We start from the raw sequence: 19,201 nt of genomic DNA, 5'->3' as shown, positions 1-19,201 counted from the left end.
TGCCATCACTTATTTTCTGTCTTATTTCACGGAGCCCCTCATTTCCCATTTTCTGATTCGCTATATATATATATATATATATATATATATATATATATATATATATATATATATATATATATATATATATATATATATATAGTCTGGAAGCATAAAAACTCGCACAGAGCACGAGAAAGTAAGGTTAGTAGAGACAAAGACACACGAGAAAAACATTACAAAATAAAAGTTTACTGACGTTTCAGGAAGAGGACCTCCTCATCCTGGAAGTCCTGGAAGGATGTCCTCTTCCTGAAACGTCAGTAAAATTTATTTTTTAATGTTTTTCTCAAGTGTCTTTGTCTCTACTAACCTTATATATATATAATGTAGGTATGTGTGAATATATAGTACGTATACGCCACACACGTTCGCCCGGTCTGCGTTCTTAAGAAGTTCTTGGATTGACTCGTGCTGACTGAGCGTCAGGGATTCATGCAAACACCCCCAGCACCCCCCAATACCCCCCAGGAGGATTTCGGCCCCCCCAACTCCACCCCTCCCCCCCCAAAAAAAAATTCCACAACCACGAGCAACCCCGTCCAGGGATTTATACCTCCCAACATCATGCCCCCCCCCCCCCTCTCCATGACATCCGCAGAAATCGAAATGAATAAACCCCTGCTGAGTGTATAGTTTGGCCTGCGCTGCCTTTGTCCCATAAGACTACACATACTCCTTCCAATTCCTTATACAGCGAAATTAACCAACTCTAGCTTAATTCCCCACAAAGGCTCGACCCGTGTATATATGCTAAAAACCCAAATCGTGCTCTGGATGATAAGAGCCAAGCTGTCATAAAAATACACGACGGTTGTATTCACAGACACGCCGTGGCCCTTCTCCACGAAGAGAAGGGAACATGATTCTGCCCATCATCGCGCTGGAGCACACATTACTGTCGATCGGAGGGAAGTGCATTGCTGTTACTCTACGCATTCGCAACGTTTATTTATGAGGCTACTTTTTGCTGTTCTTGCGTCTGTCAGAAGCAAGTCAGTCAGAAGCCGGCTGGTTACCAGCACGCTAATATTATAACCACAACACTGAGAATGCCGTGATATACGAACGTACGTTAAATCGGGTCCAATAAAAATCGTACTCAACTAAACTTTTCGTAAAATGGAAGAGTTCGGTAAACGTGACCACTAAGATGAAAAAAAAATGGCCAAAAACGTCAACAGGAAAGAAAAATTGGAACTTTTGGTCATTCCATGGAGAATGTGAGGGCAGAGCGAAGCCGTGACTGATCCTGCGGGTTACGCGTTTGTATGCCCTTCGAAGTAGACGGCAAGACCTGCGCGTGCAAGAAAAGCCAAGTCCTCGTTAAACCGAGGTAGCATTTTATTTATTTCGCAACTATGTATAACGATGCTTGCAGCATTACCGACGCGCGTGGAAGAGGCAGAGCAGGGCGGGGGGCGGCCGAATGGCAGGACCAGCACGATAGCGCGGAACCTGACTCCTGGATGCGGTCACGTGTGCGCGAAATCGGGGGACGGTTAGACGGAGAAATGTGCCTTCGTCCAGAGTGTTCTACTTTGCCTGCACGGCGACAAGTATAAATAGGCAACGAGCGAAATAAAATGGACACTGTGCCATTAGAACGAAAGCTCGCGTCGCATGTAGGCGTGACCGCGCTGAAAGCGCGAATAATGTGAGTTTAACGGCGGACCGTACTATCGAATGGTGCCAGAAGAAAGAAAAAGGAAGAAAGAGGGAAAATGTGTGTGTGTGTTTGTGTGTGTGTGTGAGAGAGAGAGAGAGAGAGGAGGGAGGGAGAACATTTTAATGAGATAGAACATGGGAGTGGAACCCTAGCCCGGGAATCTATCCGCTGCCCTAGCCGTCTTCGTCCGGGCAACCAGAAAGGTCTAGTCCTCCAGTCGACCCTGGTCAGCGGTTTTTCCCGCAGCGCTGGGGAGGGGTGTGTGGAGAGGGGTGTTAGGGCTGGGCTGTTTCAGAAGCATATGTTGTTGGGCAAGTTGGCGCTCAGCTACAAAGCACACGACAGCACGAAAAGTGGACGAAGGCTTGGAAGACAAGCAGGACAGGACAAACGCTTCTCCTGTCCTGCTTGTCTACAAGTCTTCGTCCACCTTTCGCGCTGTTGCGTGTTGTGTAGCTGGGTTGAATACGAATTCCAGGAGTATATGTTTATTACGAGGAGTAAACGACGTACTCTAAGGATATGCTAACCGATTTTGAAGAGTGACACCATTGTCCTCGGTCAAAGAGCCGTGCTAGCTCCAAAGCAGCCGGACGCACGCCAGGGCTCGCCTGCGAAGCGTTCCCCGTTTTACGTGTCAAGTTCGTCCGTAGTTGGCCGGGGCGGCCTCGTGGACAAATCAGGACCGGGCCGTCGCGTAAGCACAGCGCCCACGCCGGCGGTGCGACCCCGGCACGGGGCCGACCTTCGACGCCGCATTCATAACCGCCGGCGTTGTCGCCGTTACCCGCGTGACGTCGGCGCCTGCCTCTCCCACGCAAGTGCTGCGCCCACGGAACGGCGGCTGGAGCCAGCCTCTCCATCCGAGAGGTGAGGTTCGGGCAGAGAAACAATGGTTGCCCATCGACTGATCTCGCTATTTCCCCTATTAAATTTGCCGGTGTTACTGGCCCCTTCTCTGTCATCCGCTCAGAAGGCGACTGAGGAACTCTACGCTTTCTACGGGCGGCGAACTTAAACACCAGACTATAGACTGAAAGCCTCCTGCGGCAGTCATTGAACTTGAACGTGTAGTGCTCCAGCGCTGGACATACCTGTCTGCTCCAACTTTTCTTTTTTTCTTTCCTTTCTCTTTTTTTTTTCTATTTTCCCTTTCCCACGTGAAGGATAGCAAACTAGGCTCTAGCCAGGATAGCTTTCCTGCCTTCCTTCTAGATCCTTCCTTCCTTCCTTCCAAACGAATATTTATCGAATGGAACGGAATGAACACATACTTACTGAACAAAAAAGAAATCGGAGTGGGAAGCCTCGCCATGGTCAGTGACCTCGGTCAGAAGTTAGGAAGATGGATGGGAGTGGTCCATATGGTTCGGGGAGACTACGGTGGGGAGGGAAACAAACTAAAAGCAGTCCTCAATGCCCAGTTCTTTGATAAAGTCTAGCAAAGCACTTATCGGATCACGAGCGGAGATGGTGCAAACTTGGCGCAGACTTTGGGATCAAAGAATGTATTAGGACATCGCAAGATAGCAGCGGCCCTCGGCATTCCATTAAAGTTGGTTTCTCCACCACATGATTGTCCACGCGTTGAGCACTGCTCTGGTGATGCAAACCCAAGTTTACAAGGTTTAGAAGTTTAAAAACTTTTGTACGTTTATAAAATTTCCGCTTTGCATCCTCTAGCGTTCGTTGCCATGCTTCAAAATACTTGAACGTTGCCGACAATGATCTGCCTAATGCTGATTTGCTAATGTCTGTGGGGTTAACATTACCAACGCCAACAAACTGCTTCGACCGGCGCTCAAGTTCATTGTGATGTAGGCGAAAAGCAAGAACGCCCGTGTGCACGAGATTTCGGTGCACGTTAAGGATCCACAGGGGGTCGAGATTAATCCGGAGCCCTCCACTACGGCGCGCATCATTGCCTGCGTTGCGTCGGGGCGTTAAACCCTACAATCAATCAATCAAATAAATTGAAGCTCAAGTTCATCACCCGCAAGACTGACTGTTTTGCTGGTGGGTTATTTTGCAAAGCAGTGCAATATAATAGACCGAGCGGCGAGCTCTCCACCCCTAAGAACGCATCGAAGTTCGATAATTGCCTCGCGAGCTGATCTTGCTCCGTGACCACGAGACCACACACGCGCACACAGTATACACGCATGCGCACTCTCCTCCGCGACTGACGCACGGGTCAAGGATCGGCATCGCGACGTCTTCGGCGCGAGGCAAGAAAGGATCGGGTTGAGCGGAGACCGTTTCGTGTCAAGGCGAAGCGCGCAGGGCGCCGCGGTGACATGCAGACTACGGCACTGCCTCGAGCGAACCGTGCGAACCGGCACGGTATCAAAACGCTCGCCCTGCTCGCACCCACCTAGATAGACTTGCAAATGTGCGGGCCGCTGGAAAACCAGCCTCCGATGCGGCGGGAAGAGTCGTTCGCGATCTAGATATCTGGCAGCGACAACGACTTTCTACTGGGCACCGCTTAGTGGCGGGAGGTTCAACGTGCACGTGTTGCCTGCGGGCGTTGATTGGGCGGAAGTCGTATGAGGACACTCCGGGGGCCAATAACTCAATCGCGATAACTACGCGGCGGTGCTCGCGTACTTTCTAAATGACTCAATCGCGGTGACTACACGGCCATGTTCGGGTACTTTCTCAGGAGTCTACGGCGAACAAGGCACATTAGTCTTGTTAATCTCCACGTGAATTAATACTTTCCCACGCTTTTACGTCAGGGCTGCGAGCTAATTAAGACAGGGAGAAAAAATTAACGCCGTTCCGCTCAATGTGAAAGCTGTCGGAAGTGCAGAGCAGTGATCCGCCATAATGTGTGGTGGCGCCATTATCCCCTCACTCCTACCACCCATCACGCTCTTCGCTGCCCTGTTCCACTCCTCTCTTGATGAATATGCAATTCAAATTTCCCGCATTCGCAGTGCTCTGAAACTGCGCCAGCGAGAGTTCGATTATCTTTGTGCTTTCTTTCGTATGCTAGAGCTGTTTTGCGGCACTTCGAACGCGTAACTTTTTTCTTGCGCGGCTGGAGCCTTTCTGCGGCGTTTCGAACGCGCCATTTTTTTCTTGCGCGGCCACTTTTTATCGCTTCATAACGTAAAAGCCAACCCAACGAGCGTTCCCAACTAAATGAACGGGGGGGCTGCCGGTTGTATACACAAATTTTGCCTGAAATGTACCTGCAGTTTTCTTTGCGCTAAACAGCAGGAAGAGAGAGAGAGAGAAACTCTTTATTAAAGAGGAAAGTGCAGAGAGGTTTGCCGACATCAGTTCGCCGGCATGCTACTCTGCGGGGAAAGGAGGAGAGGGAAAAAGGTAGTAGGTGTAGTGAAGAAAAGGAGAGTAGTAGTAGTGAAAAAAAAATATGATCCTTCTTCAGGGTATTGAGTTCAAAGGCTCTTGAGATGGAGGAACAACTACAATTTCGTGGACACACCAATGTCCTGGGGGAATTCGAATAGCGCGGACAAGTTTTTGCGCTGAGCGGAGGGAGAGGGCCATGGTCCAAGTACCAATCTTAATGTCAATGGTCCAGGGTGGAGGCAATCAATTTTATGTTGTAAACGGCACCTTGAGTCGGCATAGGCAGAGAATTCCAGTAATATGTGTTCAACAGTTTCAAGTAAACCACAATTGTCGCAATACGGGCTTGATGTCTGGCCGATCCGATGTAGATAGGAATTTGTTAGTGCTGCATTAAGACGCAGTCTATGCAGCAGCGTCTCCAAGTAGCGGGGTAGATGCTCTGGCAGCCGCATTCTGACGTATGGGTCTATGGAATATAAAAAGCCGTAATGATGCTGCTGCAAGGACCATAAACGGTTCCTTTCCGACAGAGCTAGTGCCTTCGTCATTGTGGCAGGAAGATGTATGACAAGCGCCAGCGTTTCACACGGTTCGAACGGTTATGACTGTTTAAACCGCGTGGTTTTCGAAGCCTCAGCGTGACCCCCTGACGACGGTACACCAGGCTCTACTTGGGTCCATTATCTCGCTGCGCCGCGCGATTCCGGCAGTCGCTTGACATCGACCGTTAGCGAGATACGGCGACAAGGCGAGCCCTTAAAGTGCTCTGTGCAAATATCTGTGTAACGAAGCGCAAATAACAGCTGAGGGACGTGCCTATGTGTTTCAGCTGCAGGAGCTAGTCCGTGGGAAAGTGAGATTGATTGATTGTGGGGTTTAACGCGCCGACGCAACGCACGCGATGAGGCGCGCCGTAGTGGAGGGCTCCGGATTAATTTTGACCACCTGGGGATCTTTAACGTGCGCCGAAATCTCGTACACACCGGCGTTTCTGCTTTTCGCCTCCATCAGAAAAGCGGCCGCCGCCGTGGGAAAGTCAGATATTATTTACAGAGTACAATTCCCACACTGCCCCCACCCTGGCACCCTATGCCATCTGGTATGGGGGTATCAACAAACCCCGTCCCTTACTCCTAATCCCCATTCAACATACGAGCAGTGGGTGGCACAGCTGACCAGCTCCGACCTCTCATCCCAGCGTAGCCTGGTGGAGAGGGCCCAAGTGGTCAGCGCAGTCCAGGGTATCCCGGACTAGAGGAAACCCCCCACCAGGCGGGTGCCCAGACATCAGCCCCTCAGTCTCGCATAAATAAAGTTTATTCATTCTTCCTCCTCCTCGTGCACACAGTTTGGGTATATGCTCGCCAAACAACGAGAACGGCGCTATTTCACGTCACTCGGCGATAGTAGTACGCCACGCAGGTTTAGTCTACATTCAGTTACGCACTTGTTGGTACGTAAAAAAAAAAATTCTCTGAATTACTGAAACAGAGCGCGCGCACGATCTTTTGTTCTAATTGCTCGCGCGGGGAGCGACAAGTCGTGCTTGTTATGACCATGTCTAACCTTAATTAACTCGGTTGTCTTTGTTTAGAAAACTAATATACAGTCTATGACCAATTTCTCCGACTGCTCGATAATTCGGATGCTTTTTCTCGAACGGTTAGGTAACATTGCAGTAGCGATTTTAGCCTGACTATTTTTCGTGCTGGCCAGGTTGTAAAAATCAGTCGCCGTCTGTATTTAATACATATATGTCGTCATTAGCCGGTGTTTTAGTAACTGTCGGAATTGCCTTTGTGAAAAACAATAAAGCAATACGAAAACAAAACTGTCGGCCTGATAATATGCCGGGTTATTTAGTAGCTCTCTGTAAATGGCGCAATTTTCCGTGATATCCGAAATTCCGGTGAGCAAAAAACCGCCTGTTGACTGTGTACACCTGTGAAAGTAAGCTGCCAGGTATAGACGATTTCGTTTCTCTTAAGTCAGCGAACAGCCATCTAGTTGGTGTCAATTGAGTCGTGCTGTGACTTCAGCGCGCTTGGAGAAACACTGCTGCACTGACTAGCCTCAAGTGGAAGTCAGACGAGGTCGCCGGAAAAATCTGTTGCCCAACAACCCAGAACGAGCAAGAACTTCGCACGCCAAAAACCAGACAGGAAGGAAAACAGAACGGAACCGTCACTTCACATGAAGCAATGGAAATTGTCCTTGAAGTATACCCTGCGCCTGCAATCAGCGACCGACGTGTACAACAAGCACGAAATGACTGAAAAGAAAGAAACCGCCAGGCAACGCGAACGTCGTTTACCTGTTGCCTTTCTCATTTGCGCCTTGTTTCATTCCGGTGCGCTAGATACACTTTGGCTTTCCTGCGCTCTGCTTACCGGACGCCCCGGCGGACTTTGTAACCTGTCACATTACTAGCTTTTTTTTTCTGATTTAGCAATGGCCCTGGTGGTCTGTACTTTAAAGCGACACAAATGCTTTTAGTGTTGTTAAGACTGAGCGAATTCCGGACACGCTCGAGAGTTGCACTACCTATACATGACGTGGATAACATTGCACAATTTGCTTGTGCCGTAAATATGACCTCGCTTAAGACATTCAGCGATGACCTTATTCGCATGATGCAAGTAGTTCGAGAACCAAAGTAACTTACTGCGTCCCGCTTTTAACAATTATTGCATTTGTTTGGCCATTTCTAATAACGCACCAACTAGAGTCCGAAGGGCACGCCAGAGTTAGAGAAGTGGTTCTTAAACCTATTCTGTAATAAGTAAGTGCTTACGCGGTCGCCTATCATGGTGTCAACCAAAATCTACTTTAAAACGCAGCCCTCACGCTCGATTCCAGAATGATCGCAGCAAGAAAGTTACAAAAAAAGAATGACGGAAGCTCACACTAACGCGTAAGACTTGAAGTTAGCGAAGCTGTACGTAACCTTCACGACCATCACGACGGTTTAAGTCCACGATTGCAGCCGATTTGCTTCTTCTTCGCTGCCGCAACGACCTTTGCTCCATTATTACTGCTATTATTGTGAGCTTCCTTCATTTTTACTTCTTTTTTTTTTGGAAGTGATAATCGTTGGACATTACCTTGGAGGGGCGTACACTATGACGTCTCTTTCGTTCCGAGCAAATGTCGCCACAATTATTATCATTAATTTTTTTCCCCGGATAGTTCCGGTAAAACGATAGTTATAGCCATTTTCTGCAACCATACCCCCTCCGTAGATGGCCATGTTTTGACAGCAGACAGTATGATTCTGTAACGTTTTCAACTTTACTTTGAGCTAACTAGTTATGACAAGTAAATGGAACTCGGCGTAATGGTAGAGTCGTCTTAGCGGCTAATTTCCGTATAATTTGTTTTGAAATGCTTTCGACAACGCAAGATTTGGAGCCGCTTTCTGTAATCATACTCCCTCCGTGGATGACCATGCTTCACTGTGCAATGCGTAATGTGAAAAAGCCTGCTTACAAAAACCAAGCTTACACCGATCTCCTTAAAGTTAGCTTTACCTGTAAGGACATATGCATTGCTAGTAAGACATTTATAAGGCGGTGAAATAGGCCGTTTTATATCATTATATGAAGGCACCTTTTTTAATCGTTTATGTATTCTTTTCTAGACTGGGAACCGGGTTTCGCATGGCGAAGAAACCTGCTCCAGAAAGAACGTACCACGATACCAGCAGAGACTGTCGCAAGGGCCAGCCCTACATCTCCTCCGTTAAAAAAAAAATCGAGCCTGGGACCGGCGGTTTCCAGGTCGTTCCGATTCATAGCGCATCTTAAAAAGGCTATTACAACACAATCTCACTTAACCCAACCAAATCTAACCTAACCTGCATTACCTTGCCTAAGTCGATTTTAGGGGTGAAGCCCCTTAGGGGATGGGGCTGTTGGCGTCTCCTGTCGTCGTCGTCGTAATCGTCGTTCGTCTCATGTAGTCACGGTACTGAAACACCGGGAAACTCGTTTACACCTCGCGCTGGAACGTTACGCGTGTTAAAAAAACACCGGGACACTCGTTTTCGCCTCGCGCTAGAGAGCTTCGTGCTTCAAAGACAAGAGACTTAACAGCAAAGCTGTATACCTCTACCCTCCAACGTTTTCATCTCCGTTGGCAAAAACGCCAGGGCGCCGAGAATACACTTATACACAGCATGCTTCGCCCCTCCCCTGGTTTCACGTTAGTGGAGACGGCCCGGGATTTTTCCAGCTTTCTTTTATTGAATAGGCGCGTGATTCTCCGGAACTACATGTACAAATACTCATCCGTTTATCTAAGCGGACTAGAGAGTTTGTTCCTCTGAACGTGTGGTGGCCGCACGCTTCGAAAGGTCTATACCCTCGCGAGGACACAGGCGCGACATCATAGGTTATTCTGGTGCTGTGGACAGTTCACGCCAGTCAGTGCTTATTACTGGGGTATGTAGCTTCGTGTTCAATCCCCTGCTGGCATACGTGCAATACGATAGCTAATGGGGGATTGTTTCACCTATGAAAGTGGAGGGAGGGAGGGAGGGAGGGAGGGAGGGAGGGAGGGAGGGAGGGAGGTCTTAAAGTGGAACAGAAACGATCAGCCTCGCTCAATACTGGCCGCCTACTTCAAATGGTTGGTGAATATACACCGAGAATTAAATGCGAACACGAAAGAAAAGAGACTGAATGAATGAATGAATGAATTTATTGTCAAGAAAAAGGAAAGGAAAGACCACCAGCAGGCGTAAATTGTCATACCTAGGGGTGGACACCGGAACGCCTGCTGGTGTGGGAGTTGGGGCAGAGGATGACAGATTCATAGAGAGGAAAGACAGATAGAGGTTACATATTTACAGAACACAGGGGAGAGAGGGGCATATTTACAAGTTAACACACATTCACTGCAAGCACACGCACAATTCAGGTAGAGTGGGAGAGAGTCCCAAACGGGCCTCTAGGACAAAGTGGCAAAACTTCAATGATAATGAAGCAGAGAAGAGGTCGTTGACCATCATCGCAACCGCATTCCTCAACATTGTCAGAGAGGGCCATTTCTCGCTCCGTAGCCAATCGCTTGCTGTGGGGCATGGGATTTAACATTCAGTGGACGCAGGCACACGCTCTATAGCACCGCACAGCCATAAGTAAAATCGGATCCCCCAGGGCAATTTTTTTTTTTGTACATATGACGACGGACTTTACACGTCAGTCTGGCGTGTCGCTCAGCCGCTTCGCACGTCTGTCGCGGCTGAATGAAGGAAACTTTATTCCGATAATATGGCGGTGAAGGCCAGGTCCTCCGGCGTAGCCCGCCCACAGTGTGACCTCCGCGCGGGTCGGCATCAAATCCCGCTCACAAAACTCATTCTACGTTAAAAAGTCTTTTCTGATTCCTGTCACAATCTGCAGCATCACTGTTTTTATGTATACTGTGTTTATATCGGTGGCAATGGTCTGCCTTACTTTTTCTGCGGACATTGTCTGAGTTAATAAAATATAAGGATGGCCTGCAAGAAGCTATAAAAGCGCACCGCTGTATATCTGAAACTAAAACCAGACATATTCCCCGCGCATACGGCGATAACAATTGGAAGGCTGTAAAGTAAATATGTACAGGTGTACTGCGGGTCGTTATAATACCTCAAAGTGTATTCCTATCCCGGAACGTCTGCAGGTACTTTTAATACACGCAACGAGAGAAAAGAAGCCGTCATGCCAATGACCCAAAGCGGACAAGGAGGTCCGGTAGGAGAAAGTATCGCTCCGGAACCACGTCTATCGCGCACGCAATTCGCTTTCCCTCCGTGATCCGGCTGCACTAACCGCAGTCAGTTTTATGGCCCGGTTTTTGCCCCTGTTACGCTCACTTGTGCACACGACGGACTTTCGTATGTTTTGCGTGTGCCCGTGCATCAGATAGGAAACGAGGATACGCGGCTTGTTTGTAGTCGTAGCCTGCATACGTGTGTTGTTTTCTGACCACCCGTTCTTCTCTTCTCGTTTCAGTCCATCGACATGCAGCCAAGGCTACTTGTGATATCTTTATTGGTAAGTGCACTCCTATTGCTGTCTCTGCGCACTTTTTTTGTGAAGAGACTCGGGCATTTCGGAGACGCGGGCACGCCTGAAATATTCCGTCGCCGGGCGTCGGCCCCCAAAAGCACATAGACTCCAGCTGGAAAAACAGACGTGACTAGAGTCGACGTAGAGTTTTGCTAGGGAATTTCACTGTTCTTTCAGGGGCGAAACCCCTTAGCGGCTGGGACTGCTGGCGTCTCCTGTCGTCGTCGTCGTCGTAATCGTCGATTCATGTAGTCACAGTCCTAAAACACCGGGGCACTAGTTTACGCCTCGCGCTAGAACGCTTCGTAACGAGTACTAAAAAAACACCGGGACACTCGTTTACGCCTCGCGCTAGAACGCTTCGTGCTTCAAAGACACGAGACTTTTACAGCCAAACCGGAATACCTCTACCCCCCAAAGGTTTCATGTCCGTTAGCAAAAACGCCAAGGCGCCCAAGAAGAATACACACCGCATGCTTCGCCCCTCCCCCAGGTTTCACGTTAGTGGAGATGGCCCCAGAATTTTCTTGGTACGGCTGAAAATCTTCGAGCAGAGGCTGAGTGGGTTATAACGAGGTTTGTTTGCGGATTATAGTTCTGAGATTCTGTTTTAAGGATTTAGGTTAGGTCCAATTGGTTAGCTTGCATAATAGCGTCGTCAATAACCTGTTCACATTTTTTTTTGTGCGCCCTCATCGAACCAGTGACTCGTACAGGGCGAAAAATGTGCGTTTTAGGCTCAACTGAGCTGCCGCCACAGGTCGCATTGAATTGCTTCAAGTTCATATAGTCAACATGCAGTAGCTGTGCCGTATACACGGAAAACCGTCATGCATGTGAGCGGTAGAAGACAATGCAGATGACGCAAGTGTACGGCGTGGGTCTTGCCTCATGCGTTTCGTGACGCCACCGGTATCTAAATGCAGCATTTTGGGGGAGGGGGAGGGGGGGGGAGTCAACAGAAGGAAAGAACTGAGGCGGCGAAAACTTGAAAGGCCTAAAGTTGATTTTAGGCGTCATGCGGCGCAGTGCTCTGTGGGAGAAAACAGGGTGACACACTGAAAACAGTTCGCTGGTGTGCGCAGACACAGGAGAGCTTGCCACGTGATGTCATCGCCACAAGAGCGCCAATTTCAAATTCCGCTGAATCGAAATTTGCCAACGATTGCGCTCTTAGCTCTCTTTGGAATACGTCCGTACCCTGGCCATTCCGACCGCCTGCGCGATTCAGCATTCTCAGTCGATTTCTTCTCCAATTAAATACAAAACATGCGCGAGATTTTTTTTTTTTTTTGTTCAACGCGTCGAAGTCCGGCCTACGTTGTTGGCGGAAAACAGAAGTCTACAAATAATAAACAAGGCGAGAAATTTGGTTGGCACCTTTTTTGGAAGATATCCACGGAGAAGGAAAAGGAAGCGTAGAATGGGAAGAAGCAGAGAGGACCCGAAAGAGTGTGGCGTCAGCGACGACGTTTTTGCCCCTCCGCGTGACTCACGAGCGCAAAATAAAGGAAGAGAGGGGGGGGAGGGGGGGAGGAGAGTGAAAAGCAAAGAAAGAAAAAAAGCGTGCAGTGTGGAAAGAGAAACGGCCTGACTCAAGCCATAAGCAAACAGCACAAGCATAACGCCGAGGAAGCTAGCCGTCATGCACCGGTTGCAACCGCGCGGAAACGGACAGAAAGTTTCCAGCAAGAAATACGCGTGCCCTAGGCGGCCCCTTCACGACGGTATAAAGAATTCGCGAACGAATGCGCCGTCTCATCTAACGGTTGTATGCATAAGTAAAACCAAGGGTGCGACGCAAGCATTCTTGGCGACGGGGTCACGATCGCCACCATTTGTAAAAGTGTGTGACCACGTCTGAACAGCTTTTCTGGTGTGCGCGCGTGGCTATGAGCTGTTACTGATGCACAGGTACGAAGCATTGATTGCCCATGGACCTGTAACTAAAACGTTCTCATTGAGATGTAGTGCGTCGAACCTTTTTTACCTGGGTATCAAGGCAGCGACGTTCAACGTTATCTTAAGACAGGTGTACCACGTTGATTACAGTAGCAGCGGTCTTGTTTGCTTGACAATAAGTTACTTTACGTGGCGTTAGTTGCTCGTTGAAATGTTTTCAATGCCCACTTAAGTTTGATAATTCCCATGAGTAGTTTGTTCCTCCGATCGCTTCGCTTACTCTCACGGCATCAAGTATTAAGCGAATGATTTTCAGGGGTACCCATATTCGATGTAAAGACGAATTTTTGTAGTTCCAATGAAAGCCAGTGGCGTGCCACCAATCTCGTAAGTTGTATACTACGAGGTGCACTAGGCATTATCTTTGGTGGAGATGCTGCTACTTGCTACGGTATTGTCAAAAGAATGACACCTCTAGTGGGACATAATGTAACAATGCACGAACAATATCGGGTGGAACGTGGCCGTGGTTGGATCGGGAAAAACTCGGCCAGATTTCGTTTACACTTCCACTACAGGGTATTTCGGTCGTTTGCCTAAATCGCATGTTTGAAAACTGTCGCCTGGCAGGCGCATCCCAATGGTGCGGATACTTGTATTATACCCCCTAAATTGGCGAGCTTTACTATTTCACTGAGTGGTGCACTTTTATTATAGTTTTGACGCCCCTCTCCACTTAGCACTGTTCTGCGGAAGGGGCGACATGTGCTAGAGGAGCCCTTGCGGTGTTTTATTTGTTCCTTACGAGCAACCATGCAATGACAACGGAGGAGCCTAGGCGTTATGCCGCTTTCAAAATATATATCCTAGACTTAGTTAGTTTCTTGTCTACGTGGGAAATTATTTTAGGACAAGGAGATCGTGTGCTTTTCTGCGTGTAATCAAAAATCTATATCCACAACGGAAATGTTGAGCGATATAGCAAAAAAAAGAAAAAAAGTGTTTCAGCTACAGAAGGACGTGAGGGATCATGCTACCGCTTATGTTATCTCTGTATATATATATATATATGTGTGTGTGTGTGTGTGTGTGTGTGTGTGTGTGTGTGTGTGTGTGTGTGTGTGTGTGTGTGTGTGTGTGTGTGTGTGTGTGTGTGTGTGTGTGTGTGTGTGTGTGTGTGTGTGTGTGTGTGTGTGTGTGTGTGTGTGTGTGTGTGTGTGTGTGTGTGTGTGTGTGTGTGTGTGTGTGTGTGTGTGTGTGTGTGTGTGTGTGTGTGTGTGTGTGTGTGTGTGTGTGTGTGTGTGTGTGTGTGTGTGTGTGTGTGTGTGTGTGTGTGTGTGTGTGTGTGTGTGTGTGTGTGTGTGTGTGTGTGTGTGTGTGTGTGTGTGTGTGTGTGTGTGTGTGTGTGTGTGTGTGTGTGTGTGTGTGTGTGTGTGTGTGTGTGTGTGTGTGTGTGTGTGTGTGTGTGTGTGTGTGTGTGTGTGTGTGTGTGTGTGTGTGTGTGTGTGTGTGTGTGTGTGTGTGTGTGTGTGTGTGTGTGTGTGTGTGTGTGTGTGTGTGTGTGTGTGTGTGTGTGTGTGTGTGTGTGTGTGTGTGTGTGTGTGTGTGTGTGTGTGTGTGTGTGTGTGTGTGTGTGTGTGTGTGTGTGTGTGTGTGTGTGTGTGTGTGTGTGTGTGTGTGTGTGTGTGTGTGTGTGTGTGTGTGTGTGTGTGTGTGTGTGTGTGTGTGTGTGTGTGTGTGTGTGTGTGTGTGTGTGTGTGTGTGTGTGTGTGTGTGTGTGTGTGTGTGTGTGTGTGTGTGTGTGTGTGTGTGTGTGTGTGTGTGTGTGTGTGTGTGTGTGTGTGTGTGTGTGTGTGTGTGTGTGTGTGTGTGTGTGTGTGTGTGTGTGTGTGTGTGTGTGTGTGTGTGTGTGTGTGTGTGTGTGTGTGTGTGTGTGTGTGTGTGTGTGTGTGTGTGTGTGTGTGTGTGTGTGTGTGTGTGTGTGTGTGTGTGTGTGTGTATAGCGAATCGGAAATGGGAAATGAGGGGCTCGGTAAGACGGAATAAGGGCTGGCAGTCAAGAAAACTTCGGAAGCAACGGGGGAATGCGGTAGGTCATAGAACCAGATGAAGAATTTTCTGAGTCTTTCTGACTCAAAAAATTCTTCATCGTTTCTATGACCTACCGCATTCCCCCCTTTGCTTTCCGAGGTTTTCATTCACCGAACGAAACTTTGCTTCCGCCGAAGTGAGCAGCTATCACAGTACGCAATGCGAAAGAGAGAATTATTTGGATAAGGACAGTATTCCCCTTCTTCCGGATTTTCCTGGCTTCCCTACGCTTACGCTTCTCGTACTTTGGGCGCTTAGGAATGCGCGGTCATTCGATCTGTTTTGCCTCAAGGTTGCAGGAGGCGAACGGAGCTCTTCACTCGGTGCGTAATTTCGCGGCTGTGCGGCCCCACGTGACCGAGCTAACACGCACCGCCCTGATGGACAGGTGGAGACCGCGGACGGGTATTTCCGCCTGCGCTTGCGCACAATTCGACGCATCCGTTCACTACTCTTCGCGGTGAACTGCGACCGGCCGACGATCCGAGCACTCGAGTTTTATGTATACTGGGGGAGAGAGAGAGAGAGGTAGGCCGCCCTCTGCAAAGACGTCACGCCCGTGCACGCTTCCGCGAAGCACGCACCGATGACGGCATAGCCTGGCTGTTCCGAGAAGAAAGCGGTTGCCGCGCTGAGAAATGCAGACAGTCAGTCAATAGAGAGCTGTTGAAATGCCACGTGCGAGGGGCGGCGGGCATTGCTAGCTACCAAATTTTGGGAATTTAACGCGCCGAAATTACACCTGCAGTGTTATAAGACGCATTGGAGGGCTCCGGGTTCATTTCGACCACGTAAGGATTAGATCCACTAGATCAGGTTAAGTTTAAGCGTTACTTATTTAGTGGCTCTAGTAAGAATGTTTAACGCGCTCCGAAAGCTCGACACGCGGGCGTTTTCGCTTTTCGCCTCCATCTGAAAAAGCGGCGGGGATCGAACCCCCGTTCTTGGAGTCAGCGGCACAACGCGCCTTAGCTTACTCGCCACCGCGACGGGTCGCCACATAAAGTCGGCGTGCGTTCTCACGCTGCCCGCCCACAAGAGTTGTTGGAATGGCGTTCACGGTTATCGACACACCCGGCTGGCGCGTTCTGCTGCGAGCGCAAGCGCGCACGGGAGTGGCATCTCCAATGGAGTACGTCGGACGGAAGCCGCGACACTGCAAGAATGGTCGCCACCCACACGACCCCACAAAGCCTCTCCATCACCATTTTCCGATCGTTCAACCTGGAGAGTCCGTGAAAGACAGGCAGGCCCGAAATTCACCCCTCACTACGGGCAGGCACTGCGGAAACGCGGTGTCGAGAAACGGGACACGCCTAAGCGTGTTTTTTTTTTCTCGAATCGTGACGTCACTTCCGCTCCTGTATAGGCGCCGCCGGTAACGCCTTCATGTGGAATTGTCGAGTAGTTTAAAGAAGCATGCGAGGGAAGCACGGGATGTAGACGCACGTCCCTCTTCATTTCTTTCACTTGGGCGTTATTTCTTTCGCTGCGGAGCTTGAATGATGAACGAGATGGGGAGCTCGTCTCGGAATTCGAAGTGGCTGTGGGGGAGAGGGCGGAAGCGAGAACGAAGGCGGGGTCACGTTTGCACTTGCGCAGACGTGACTTTGTTTTGCTTACGCTCAGTAACAAGTGCGTACGTTTACAAACGCGTGCTCTGGTTAGCGTTAGCAAATTCCTCACGCATCCGCTGCCTACAGGGCGTGGAGTACTACTTCCTTTGTTACAGTTGCTTCACGTGTCAGGCAGCGCACCCCTGCATTTCAAGAACAAATAAGGCTGTGAACAGAACGGGAATTCATGCAACGTGGTTGAGTGAAACCAAGTTGTGGAAAATGTTTGCCTCTCTCTGCATGATGTGTCGTTTCGGACCGTGGCCAAATTCGCGCAAGCTTTTAAAAGCCGTCAAAGCAAAGATCCCTCGCTTATACCGATTCTGCGAATGGGTTATTCCCGCTGCGTGGAGGAGGGGAGGAGGAATAAACGTTTTTGTAGAGCAGTCAGCCCTGAAGAAAAGTCCTTATTCCAGGACCCCTTAAAACTCTTGGGCTCTCCGTCACCAGCCAAAGCTGGTCGTCAGGAGCGGAGCTGGACAGTGCTCTCTCCCAGTGCCCAGAGGAGGGGAAGATCTGACTACATGTTTTATTTTACGACCGTAGTTAGATGTAGGTTCTACACGAAACATCTTCCGTCAAACTATTGAAGAAACAAGTGCGTAATTCGTGGACGGAGGACCTCGTCCACATCTCTGCGATGCAATCATACACAAGGCAGTCCAGCAGCTTGCTTGACAACACATTAAGGAGACCGCTTTTTTCTCCCTGCACGAACGCCGTTATATGACCAAGCTCAAGCAGGGCGGAAGCGGGTGGCACGCCATCTTTTAATTTCGCTCCAGGCAAGGTCGCTCTGTATATGCGTCGGGTCAGTGCGGTAGTTGATGTCGGCGGCGCTCAAACGCATCGCATAAACCGGTGCCCTCTTCCGGAGGCCAGCGAACCCGTGGCCAGAGGATCCTGCCGTATTGCGTGACAGGAGCCGCAGATAGAGAGAGAGAGAGAGAGCGCGTAGCATGCAGACTCTTCCACGAAGGTAATATAAAGCGCCACTCGTGCCGGCGGAAAGCGCGAGCAGCAACTCGATTTCCACTGGACGTAATCCGCATGCCGAGCCCATTCATCTTGCGCATCGCGGATCCTCTCTCGCGTCCTCCGAAGCCCGTAATGCGATGGGAAAAGCGCGCGGGATACAAACGAGCGACGCTGTCACGAGCCATGTTTTATCGTACATTCACGCACGGAGGCAGCGGCACGTGAGACGTGTACGAAGAGAGATCTTCGCGATAGCGTTTTCAGGTGTTCCGCGGAGCGAGTTGCACTACTTAGACGGGACAGCAGCGAAACGATGCTGCCAAGGTCGACTCCTATGCGGACGCTATTCAACGTCGAACAGTTAGGTATCGCGTTTAATTGAAATTGAACGGACGGTAGCTTTTTCTTTTCGCGCTATCAAACCACAGTTCTGCTAAAAACAGCGGGTGAAGTCACGCGTTCGACAAGCGTGACACTGACAGTCCTCGCTCGGCATCTGCGTATTACCACTACTACAGTGTTAAGTACCGCGTACTAAAAATTGTCAGCGTACATTGTCAGCATCAGGTTTGCATACATTGTCAGCATCAGCATCAATGGGAGCAGCGAAAAATGAGCGTCACCTCACAGTTCCAGCCAAGGACGCCGCCCGTCCCCACCTACGGATACCGTTCAAGCTTCATAAAGGAGCGCCCTAAGTGTTGTTTCCAGAACAGTCATACGTGACTCGTGCTCTACTGCGAACACAACAAATGGCCCTTTGAGCGAAAACGCAAACGGTTCCTGGACCAGGTGCTGCATTTGAAGCGTTCCATGGCATGGGCTGTAACTCGGCGGTTGCAAATGATGGCCGCCCACGCCAAGCAGAAAGCGGGAGAACGCAGCCTAGTGAGCGAACGGACAGGCGGCGAAATCCGCCATCGTCGTAGACTTTCCCAGTACTACATGGCGGCAGGAACGAGCAGCGGCGCGATGCGTAGGAGACATATCGAAGCCACTAGAAAGTGTAAGGCGGAAGCGGCCCGATCGCGAAAGGAATTGCCTCCCTGGCAACAGGAGAGAGTGAGAGAACACGGGGCGTTAGCAAAGAGTCTGAATCGTTCAATGAATGTTTTTTTCCAGTAGTGCAGCCCTCTTGCGGCGGCCGCCCGAACCACACTTGGGGTATTATATAAGAAACACGCCCCCTTCGTTTCCGCCTGCCCTGCGCAGTTGAGGAAACCGTCCCAGGAACCACGCATGGTTTTGGTGGCAGAGACATTTTTCGATGGCAGCCGTAGCGCCTACTTGCCGGCTGCTTTCAGGGCTCAGAAAACGGAGCAGCACATGGTTGGCTCGGCGGTCGCAAGTGGCTAATTCAATATGGCGTGGGTTTGTTTACATTTTTCCCCCTAATAACGGCGGATCGGTCACTGGGAGCTATAGCGAATGCGCAGAGGGCTACAGGAAAAGGTTTCATTGGACAATGATGCATTTGCAGTCAGAACCTTTAAATGGGGATGCTCGGACTTTTTTTAACA

General features: G+C 49.6%; 1 protein-coding gene across 2 annotated transcripts in view; it reads left to right on the top strand.

Moving 5' to 3' along the window:
- Pio (zona pellucida domain-containing protein piopio) overlaps positions 1-19,201 on the top strand; it is a 108,993-nt gene that overhangs the window by 21,932 nt on the left and 67,860 nt on the right. For both annotated transcript variants that reach the window (XM_077706829.1, XM_077706828.1), the window contains exon 2: positions 11,038-11,079. In XM_077706829.1, coding sequence (XP_077562955.1) covers positions 11,047-11,079 — 33 coding nt within the window. In that variant the 5' untranslated portion in view covers positions 11,038-11,046. The remainder of the gene's footprint in view (positions 1-11,037; positions 11,080-19,201) is intronic.

This window comes from Haemaphysalis longicornis, unplaced genomic scaffold (assembly GCF_048455015.1).
Source record: "Haemaphysalis longicornis isolate Haplotype H1 unplaced genomic scaffold, Haemaphysalis longicornis Haplotype H1 scaffold_4, whole genome shotgun sequence".
NCBI lineage: Eukaryota > Metazoa > Arthropoda > Arachnida > Ixodida > Ixodidae > Haemaphysalis > Haemaphysalis longicornis.
This window is presented reverse-complemented; position numbering and strand designations above follow the sequence as displayed.